The 10,221-nt window shown below is 42.3% G+C and overlaps 1 protein-coding gene across 1 annotated transcript in view; it reads left to right on the top strand.

The window, feature by feature from the left end:
• Window positions 1-6,411: 6,411 nt before the first annotated feature.
• Window positions 6,412-10,221, top strand: part of RANBP17 (RAN binding protein 17) — a 154,156-nt gene continuing 150,346 nt past the window's right edge. The window contains exons 1-4 of the mRNA XM_061348402.1: window positions 6,412-6,520; window positions 7,130-7,276; window positions 8,219-8,309; window positions 9,499-9,665. Of these exons, the coding sequence (XP_061204386.1) occupies window positions 6,473-6,520; window positions 7,130-7,276; window positions 8,219-8,309; window positions 9,499-9,665 (453 nt within the window). The 5' untranslated portion in view covers window positions 6,412-6,472. The remainder of the gene's footprint in view (window positions 6,521-7,129; window positions 7,277-8,218; window positions 8,310-9,498; window positions 9,666-10,221) is intronic.

The following is a 10,221-nucleotide window of genomic DNA, read 5'->3' as shown; positions in this document are numbered from 1 at the left end:
GTAACAAAAATTCAAGAAGTTGGTTTTATTCCACCTAGCAGAAATGAGCTGGAAACTGTATATGAATGCTGTGGGGAGGTCTCAGTAGTGCATCTTCTGAGGCAGATCTAAAGCCCTTCCTTAATTCAGATTCCACTGAACTCAGCAAGAATTTTATTATTATCTTCCATGAAAGCAAGTCTGAATTTCACATCCTGCTGATGTCTGTCACACGAACATTGTCACTGTGTCATTTTCCCCTCCTATGAAAAGATAAAGGAATTGTATAAAAGCTCCTAAATAAATAACAATTCTTAATGCACCTTTGTTGTTTGGGCTAGGAGTCTGACACAGTCTGGGGTAGTTTCACAATCTAACGTTCTTACTTGTGTTAAATCTCAGGAGTTTAGTCAGGTATTAGTCTAGGAATCCATTAATTCTTTAGCCAGACCGATTTTTTTCCCCCTTAAAATAATCAGGCTATAGTTGACAGAAATCACATGCAAAAATGCAACTGCCTGTGTCTCGGAGATTAAAATGATTCAACTGGTGATTAAGGTACAGTCACATTGCTCCACCGTGCAGCTGAGTACACAGCTGAGCAAGTGCTCCCTGCCTACCTCATGGGACAAGCTCTGTGCTCTCAATGTCTGTCTATGCTACCTGCCAATACTACCTGCAAACCCAAGGGGAACAGGTGTTTCTGGCTAGGAAGAAACACTGGCCCCAAGCAAGCTGGAAAGTGGCTCATAGCTGCAGAAGCCACAAGCTCTCGCTAGCACTTAGCAATGCATGTGCATCTCTCACACTCAGTGTCCATAGATTAAACTCGATTCTTAAACTGTTTAACTTATTAACCTTATTTCTGCATGGTTTTGCATAGCTTAATGGCAATGGCCCATCACCTGGAGCGAGATTCATAGTCATTGCTAGAGCTGATGCTCTGCTCACAAGGTCAAGGTTTTTGAAGGATATGCAAGTTTCCTCTTTTTGTCCCATCTTGGCAAGCAGCTTCTGGCTCTTAGGACAGTTTGTAATTGTATTGCATCTGAATGTCTCCCAATTTTTCCACATTATAATGTGACTTCTAACCTTCAAGTCACCATGCCATTCCCCGGTCCTCAATCCTGGGAATTCCTCTGTTTTGCTCTGTCAGCTTTCCTTTACAATCCTTTCTGTTCCCATTCTTCTGTGTGTTACCACCAGTTCTTTTATTCGGTTCCTGCTATGTTTTGTGACTTTTCTTTTAGGCTATGGCTATAGATAAATTATTCTATTTCTTCACAGGATAACGGATGAAAAATGAGGCTAAGGCCCATGCCAGGGATGAGGCAGTCATTAGGGGACTGCAGAAGCCGAGCCAGCTTTTCAAGTACAATCTAACTGACTCTCAGAAGTGCCATACACCAGTCACTTGTGAGGACAAGAGAACAAGAAGCCCCATTTAAAACCATTTCCCATTTTCATTTTGCTTCATTCTCCAATGATTAAGGAAGTTATTTTGTGCAAAAGCTTACAGTTCAGTGATGCTGAACTCCAACTGTCATAGTTCACGTACAAAGAAATTACTCTTCCTGCCCTAATCAGACTGTCATAAGTTTCTCAACCCCACTTCTAAGAGGTGAATCCAGCTAGGAATACATCCAATTCCCTTTTTTATTACAGGTCCAAAGCAGCTTCCATTTCCAGAGAAATGCTACCAGTTTGTGCCTCTTCTCTGGGGCTCCCAGGCTTCGTATGGGAATTTCTGCAGTGGCACAGCAGGGAAACATGACTGATTTCACACAAACTACTCAGGCCCTGTATCACCTGCTAACCAGAATAAAAATGGCATGGACTTTTGATCACAGTTAAGAAGCTGGCTGCATTAGAACAGGTTTTCCCACGCAGGCACTTGTAGACAATGTTCAAGTCATTTTATGCCCTTAACTTGGAGGTTGGCCTTTTTCTGCTTGTGATTTCCATGCAGTGCTTTCCTCACTTAGCCTGAATTATTCCTTGAACTGCAGAATGTTATGGATCCAACTCTGTCTTTGCAGTACTTCACAAGTAAAACATCTACGTTAATTTAACGAGGTTTGCTATCACAGACCCCACCTGTTACCTGTACCAGGGCTAGCAAAACATGGGATTCACCTTCTCCAACTGGAAACTGACACTGATGCAGAGGGTTGACCGTTGTACACGGGGGTTGTACAGGGGGGTTGTGCAAGGGGGTTAGAGGAATTCGATTGCTTAAACAAAGTTATTGTCTGTACCTATCATGCCTACTAAGCAGAACAAAGGCACTAACTATTGATAAGGAAAAGCAGATACCTGGTTCTATTGACAAAGAAAAGCAGACGCCTGATTCTACTGATAAGCAGCTATTGATAAGGAAAAACAGGCGGCTGAATCTACTGTTAAGGGGGAGAAGCAGATGGTTTATGGCTGGGACCAAACCCTAAGGCCATACGTGAGGACTAAAAGATGAAAAGTTCAAGAAGAGGAAGACTCATTTACTTCATCTTGAAGACCCCTACCCACAGAAGGAAGACTCATTTACTTCATCTTGAAACTCCTGCCCATGACCAGAGGAGGCACAAAGGACTTTCTAGCTCATTGTAACAGGAAGCGGGGATAGGACATGAGTATGTATAGGTGTATGGTGCAACCTTATAAATGTAGAGGGAAACAACACTGAGGCACGCATGACTTTGAGGAATTATCCCCTTGCATCTCAGCGCTGAATAAAAAGCGTATCTCCTTCACAACTTTAACGAGTTGTGAAGTCAATCAGCACATCAATACAACTCTATTCTCCAAATCTTGATTTTTTAGATCCTTTATAAGCACCTGTCAAGGAGGATTCTCCCCTTTCTGGACTAAGTGAGCAAACTGTCCCTTCAGACACAGCTGTCCCTTCAGACATATCTCTGCTCATCACCTCTAAGCAACTCTGCTATTTTCATTGAGGAACGCTTTCCTTTTGCTGTTGTCACTGTCTTAAATTCTCTGGAACCTGTACATTGTGCAAAGCCAAATATAGACTTACAGCAGCACTAAACTGAGGTACCCACTTAAAACCAAACCTTTCCAGTCAGGCCATACTCCTCTGCCTGGTGCTGCCACCAAGACCCACTGGGCACACTCCAACACCAGCACACCGTCACCCGCCCGCGTAAGGCAGCGCGCACAAAATGGCGCCTCCCGCGTGAGGCGGCCCCTGGCCCCGGCCGGCCCCTGAGCCCGCCCCTGTGACGGCCCCCTCCCGTCCCGCCCCTGTGACGGCCGCCCCCGGCGCGGTCCTGGCCAGCCCAGCCCGGTGTGGCTCGCTGCTACCCCGTGGCCCGGTCGGGCCCGCTGCCCGCTCCCCGCGCTGCTGGGGAAGATGGCGCTCCGCGTCCAGGTCAGAGCACCGGCGGGCGGAGTCCGGTGGCACTTGGCGTGACCGTAGGGGTGCGACGGGCCGTGGGGGCCGGGGCCGCGGCGGGACTGCCGTGAAGGGGCGGTGGGAGAGCGGAGGGCGGGAGTCCTGAGGTACGCGGTGAGGGCGGAGGGCGGTGCTGGGGACCGCGGGTTGCGAGGGTTAGCACTCGCATAAGGGCACAGGGTGCGCGAGAGACGACGGGCGGGTGAGGAGGCGAGCGGGAGCTGGCTGGTCCGTCGGAGTGCAGAGGCTGGGTCGGGCTGCTGAGCGCTGGGAGGCTGGTGGCAGGCTGCGGGGTGGTGCGCGGTGCGGCTGGCTGGAGCGGTCGTGTCACCGTGCCCGTGGTGCGCGGGGCCGAGTCGTGGTGGTGGCGGTGGCGTGCGGGATTTCCGTCTTCCCGCTGCATAAGCGAGTGTCGGCTGGGGACCCGCGCTGGGCTGCGGCTGCTCCCGCCCGTGTAAGGCAGCAGCACCTGAGCTCCCGCTGCCGCTTCTCCTGCGGTCACTGGTGGGCTCCCTGCGCAGCAGGGACAGCCCCGCCAGGACTCTGAGAGGAACATCAGCCGCCGCAACTGCGCCTCAGGCAGCGCAGGAAGAAAGGGGGCGGGCAACGGCCCCAGAGGACCCTTGCTGAGGTGTTAAGCGCTCCTCCGGAGTCCCCTGTGGTATCACTGGATTGGTGGCATCAGGCTTTGGCAGTGCTGGAGAGGCCATTTTAGGCATTTATTTAAATAGTTGGCGACCAGGCATGCTACGTAAAAACACTACTTAAAAACATCTTTTGTTATCACTCATACCCAAATGGTCTTTTTCTGTTTAGTTTTTTTATTTTTTTCTCTCTTTTTAAGCAGTGGCATTTCAGTAATTATGCCCGTCCTGTTGCTCTTGCATAGAGCTGGTGGAACTTTGTTCATAGAACGTTTTCAGTCTGCAAACGCCAATTAAAATCAAAATGTCTGTGGGAATTCGGCCGTGTCAGCAGAACTTTGATCAGAAACCTGCCTGGTTTCCTGCCAGTTTGCTTAGCCCCGTGGCCGCCTGCCTGGTGGGTTGCTGTGGAGCCGGGCCCCTGCAGTTCCTGGCCCTTGGTTCTTCCACGGGCTGGCAGGAGACCTGCCAGGGACTTGGAAGAGGGGAACCAGAAGTGTATGGAGAACTTTATTTACTTATTCTTGGATATTGTGCAAGCGTGACAAGCAGGTGGAAAAATTAAATAAATAAGTAAATCACAGTATCTGACCTTTTTCATTAGGGTGTGAAGCCATTTTCTTGGAAAAAATTACACTTTGGGATCCAGAATGCCACTTACACAGGTCTGTTTCTACCTGTGACTTGCTTAAAGCAGTCACCATCTAACTGGAGGATCCTTTTCATTGACACAAGTGTTGTTTTCTTAGGAATCACCTTTCAGCTATTGATAAAGGTTTGAGTGAAGGAGGGATCTGAAGGCATCCGTTTCACATGGAATATAAAAGATTGTGACAGTTTTCTTTCTTGAAGAAAATAATAAATACAGAGCAAGTTTTTGACTTTCTGTTGGTTTCTCAGAGTATTTTCTTAATAAAGTTAGTATCTCTATTGCACAGCTGAGTTGCTGTTGTACGCAAGACGGTTGTGTTTGCTGATTTCAGGTTGTACTTTTTGGTTTCACTATCTGAATCAAGGAAAGTCAGCATGTTTCCTTGGTAGTACACATACAGTATAACCCAGAGAACATCTGACAAGTTCCTTGGCAGTCTGGGCATTCTGCGTGCTTTCTTGGTCATACCTCAAGTCTACCAATAAGAAACTTTGTTGTGACATTCTCCTGAGACCAACCGTGTCCAGATAAAGCATTTCAAAGTGCTGCAGGTCATCAGTCTCAATATCTGATAAACCAACTTTTCTCTGAAGATTGTAACCTAGGGTTTTTTTCAGGCTTGCTCTAAAAATTCCCTCATAGTCACTCAGATAAAATGCTTCAGTTTTAACTTTTCAGCAAGAAGTTAATCCTGATCCTTAGCTTACATTTCTAAATTTTGGTGTACCCTTAATATATTAACACAGTATGTTAAAGTGCCTATGTTATTGAAATCCACCATCAATTTTTTGTGTATAAATGATTTGTTAACCAGCTTATAAATTACTTGCTATTTTAATGACAGTTAGGGTACAGGTGATTAGACCTTTGTGGTTGTGCTGATATCCGTCCCATTTGTATTCTGGACTTTCTCAGGCTTGCTGCCAGGTTTGCCCAGACTTGAAAGTCAAAATTCAGATCACATATAGATGGGTCTTTAACTTTTGCTGGTTATGAGGTGATAATTCAATTTATGCTTCTCGGGTCATACTGGAACTATTCCATTTTGGAAAGATGCATTCTCTGAAGGCTACCTTTGCTAGATGTCCTTATTCCCATGGTTTAGCCCGATTATATGGGGTTTATGTTGTTTTTCTGACATGTGTATTTGCATTTTATAAGTTAATTTTAGGTTAATTTTCACTTTAAGTGGCATGGCTCTTGCTTGATTTAAAATTACATTGCTGGGATTGTTATCTGTTCCTTATTTTTCCTTTACTCTCTCTGAACATAGTGGGGGGGAAACCAAAACCAAAAGATGTCTCTACTAAGCTCAGCCTTTTAGGTATTTGATCTGTTCATTGCAGAAGCTAATGTGCTATTTCTTAAAATTTCTCCAAAGGAACAAGTACATTTCTCCTTTTTGACCGAAACTCAGGGACTCTTAAAATGTTGTTGTTACTGAAATTCAGAAAAAGCTGATTAAAACCAGGGATTCAATATGCACAACAAAAATGAGGAAAAGGCCATGATGATGGGTTGGGGGGGGGTGGGGTGTCTCTAAGAAATGACATGCTTGTTTTACAAAACCAAGGGTACTTTTGTTGCCTAAACACTATTACTGTCTTGGATTTTTAGAAGACATTTCAGCATGCTCGACTGTGGTGAACCAGATCTTATGTATAAAACATCTTTTTGGAAGGGCTAGTGAACAGGATTTCGACTTTTAAATGAGACTGGTCAAATACTGTGGTTTCTCTTTCTAGGCCACGCTTAAGTCATGAAATATTTACTGGGTACCCTTTAATGATGTGGCTGGTTCTTGCGAAGAGTCACACAGGCTTTGGGAGCTTGGTGGATGCTAAAACTTCTGTTTGTGTAATGATCCCAAAACATGCTCAAAGGGTTCACCTATCCTGTGAGAATGAATACCTTCTTTACCAAAGAGAATTTTTTTCACCTTCTTAGTAGAGAGGAATTTTAGCCCTTCTGTTGCTATTGTAGTTTCACTTCCACTAATATTTGCATTAGCAGCTATAGACAATTCTAATTTTTTCCAAATGCATTAGTTTAATGAGTAATTACAGCTTTTAAAATGAAATTTGACAGAAGTTTTCCAAAATAGCATAACTCAAACTTCTCACTGTGCTCTATCTTTACATCTCTCTTTGGAAGAGTGATGGAATTACCATCTAAAGACTCAGAAAAACAGGCAATTAAATCATATTAAGAAATACTTCAGTAGCTGAGAGAATAAGAAATAGCAACTTAATTTTCAATGTCACTTTTGGCTTCTTGTCACAGAAAGACTGCTATTTTTTGTTTAAATGCAAATCAGCTGTAAACCTTAACATAGGTAACAGTTAATGTTACTGGTATAGTATCTAGGTTTATAAATACTTCAAGAAATCTATGAGGTTGAAAATTCTTCATGGAAGTTTCAATTGTATTCTTTCCTAACAGAGTCTGGCAGAACTAGAAGTATTGTGTAACCACCTATACGAAGGAACTGATCTAGAACAGCGAATGCAAGCTGAGAAAGTAGTCTTAGAGCTTATTGACAGCCCAGGGTGTCTTAGCCAATGCCAACTTCTACTAGAACAAGGAACAGTAAGTATCTCGAGTGTTATACATAAATGTAACTATGCTTGTGGAAGCTCACGCATGTTTCTCAGTTGTGGGCCATTACCATGTCAGGACAATTAAGGCAAAATGCTTTTCTCTTTTTTTTCTACATATTCTGTTTCATAAATGGTGCTAGAAATTTTTTCATTTGGAGGTGGTCTTTGTAGAAGTGATAATACCTTGTGTTAGCAATATCAGGGACAGAAAGGGAAAGCACTTTAGCTTTCAGTACTTTCAGAAGGGTTGTAATCAGGGGTTGTGTCATCTGTAGAGTAGTGTCAGGACACAGTGTGGTGTAAGCTGGTGCTTGAACATCACCTTGTTTTTCTTTCTGGCTATTAGCTACGGTGACAAAATCCCCAAAGTGTTTATCTGTTGTTCTGTTGTCTGCTAGTTTAAACCATCCTCTTTTAACTCTAGATAAAGTGATAGGCGAGTTGATTCTTAGTTTGATAGTCTAAGCTAAGTCTAATGTAATTCTTGCTGTGTGTTTCAAATAATTCAAAAAGGGGGAGAAAGAAAAAGAGGAAATATAAAAAACTATCTTTAATCCAGGGCTGGACCCATGATAATCATCTCATGGTTCTGAATTATCAAATGACTTAAAAACAGGTTTCAAAAATAAAGAACTCTACTGAATAGTGAAACTACTTTAGATGAATGGTTTACATCATGAATGGTTTACATCAAAGAGATGATAATTGTAGGTCTCCACTTTTTTATTAATGTTTTGTAATTTAGGTTTGTTGATAAAATGAAACAAAGATATTACTGAAATAAATCTTTTAGAAGTTTTTGGCAATCAAAACAAAAATATCTGAAATCTGGTAACCAGTCTGGTATGTTAATTATTTATCAGGTTTTGACTTACTGTCCCTGACTTTAATTAGCCATTTATTTAATAGTAATTTTGGTGTGCTTTTGTAGACATCCTATGCGCAGCTTCTAGCAGCAACGTGCCTGTCTAAGCTTGTAAGCAGGGCATCTCCATTACCTGTCGAACAAAGGATTGACATTCGTAAGTAATGTTTGTGATTCAAATTTCATTATATAAGTTGGATCTAAAACTTCATGTTAGCACAGTAACCACTTGGTGGATAGTCTGTGTTTTCTCTAGTTCTTACCATTTACCAAGCCTGTTACAAATAAGGTAGTCATTGTGAAAGAGTGAACGTAAAGGTGATTGAGAGATGTTTATTTCTCTGCAGTTAGCTCACAAATAGCATTTCCTATTTTCAAAATTAAATGCATTAGCTCAGATTAATTCATTTAAAAAAAAGAAACAACAGTTTTTTCATGATAGGCTTTGTACTTATCCCGCAAGATGCTGAAGTGATCTAGTATGTATTTGTAAAGGATCAAAGTTGCAGGTATTGTTAGTATACCTGCCAGTCACAGGTAACATTGCTCATGATCAGCTCTTAACCTTTGTAGAAATCATGCCAGGGCAGGTTTCTACTTGCAGGATTAAGATCCTACAAACTTCTTGCCTTTCAGGATCTATGTTAAAGTCATTGCTGTATCCTAAAAGAGTAAGCAGGTATGTGTTAGGTCTTTAATAGTGAAAGGCTTTGCGTGAGGAGCATACGATTCAATTTGGGGTTTTAGCACATTTGCACTGTTGTATCAGTTCTATGGGTAGTAGTACTCTGAAATGCATGTCTGAGAATCAGCCAGTTCTGATGAAAGGTTTCAGTGTTCTGTTACGTAAAAATTAACGTGAATCAGCTTTAATTGTACACATTTCAACAGCTTTGGAAACAGGTTAGCCTCCTTCTAGTTAGAGAGGAATTTCTGCAGCTGCAGTGTGCATTGCCTGAAGTGATGTTCTAGGTGGAATTGAGAGCATTCAGGGGGAAATCTTGTCTGAAAACACTGTGCATCTTGAGTTGGCTGTGATTGCTGCTGTTACATAGTGAAATACTCAGTCCCCAGTGTATAGGTCCTTAGTAAAAAGTTAACTCTGTTTTATCTGCCACAGTTCTCTGAATTCACAAACTGTCATTGCATGTGTCCTAGAAAAATGATGATATATGTAATGTGCTTTGTGTTACTAAAGGTTGACCTGTATTTAATGATTTGGCATAACTTATATTAAACATAAGAATATAGCTTTAAAAAAAATCCATACTTTGAGTTTCTATTAGGACCATTTAATTTTCTTTTCAGAAGACTTTTGTTGCTGATTATAAAATGCTTCTTTACAGGAAATTACATTCTGAACTATCTAGCATCTCAGCCCAAACTGGCTCCTTTTGTCATCCAAGCTCTTGTGCAAGTCATTGCTAAAATTACAAAATTAGGATGGTTTGAGGTATTAAAAGATCAGCTCATCTTCAGAGACATTATTGCTGATGTAAAAACGTTTTTGCAGGTAGGAAACAGTCTCCTTCACTTCTGCTGTTTTTTTCTGTTTGGACCTCTTCCTTTTTAGTGATTGGCATGTTATGTCACTTGGGTGGGAAAAGTGTGAAGAGCATTGCTTAAAATAGAAGATCTCCCTGCACTGAAGAACCAGTGCGGGTTTGATACTTGTGAGCTTGTGGGGTTTGATGCCTCAAAGTGTTCATAGTGCTGTCATGGTTTTTGTTCATTTTCTTTCTCCAGAGCACTTTTTCATAGTGTGATTGTAAACCATCAGTCCCTGTTGTCAAGCCATTCTGTGTATTGCCTTTTTTTTTCTGTTTTCAACTGATGTGGAGATACATTTCTGATAGTGTTAGCTCCCGTTATCTTATTACCTGATACTGCACCATCTGAAGAGCGAGACTGTGCAGGGCTTTAAAACATGAGTCTGATTGTTATTCTTGTAATAATGACTGCTAAAATTGTGCCAGACCGTTCAGTTGTAGAACTGTATTTTTTCAGATGCCTGTCATGAATAAGAAAGACACCCTTAGGACACCAAACAAGTTATTGTAGTGTTCACT

This window comes from Neopsephotus bourkii, unplaced genomic scaffold (genome assembly GCF_033783945.1).
Source record: "Neopsephotus bourkii isolate Nb327-2 ecotype Australia unplaced genomic scaffold, CSIRO-AGI_Nbou_v1 NB_357, whole genome shotgun sequence".
Classification (NCBI taxonomy): Eukaryota; Metazoa; Chordata; class Aves; order Psittaciformes; family Psittacidae; genus Neopsephotus; species Neopsephotus bourkii.
This window is presented reverse-complemented; position numbering and strand designations above follow the sequence as displayed.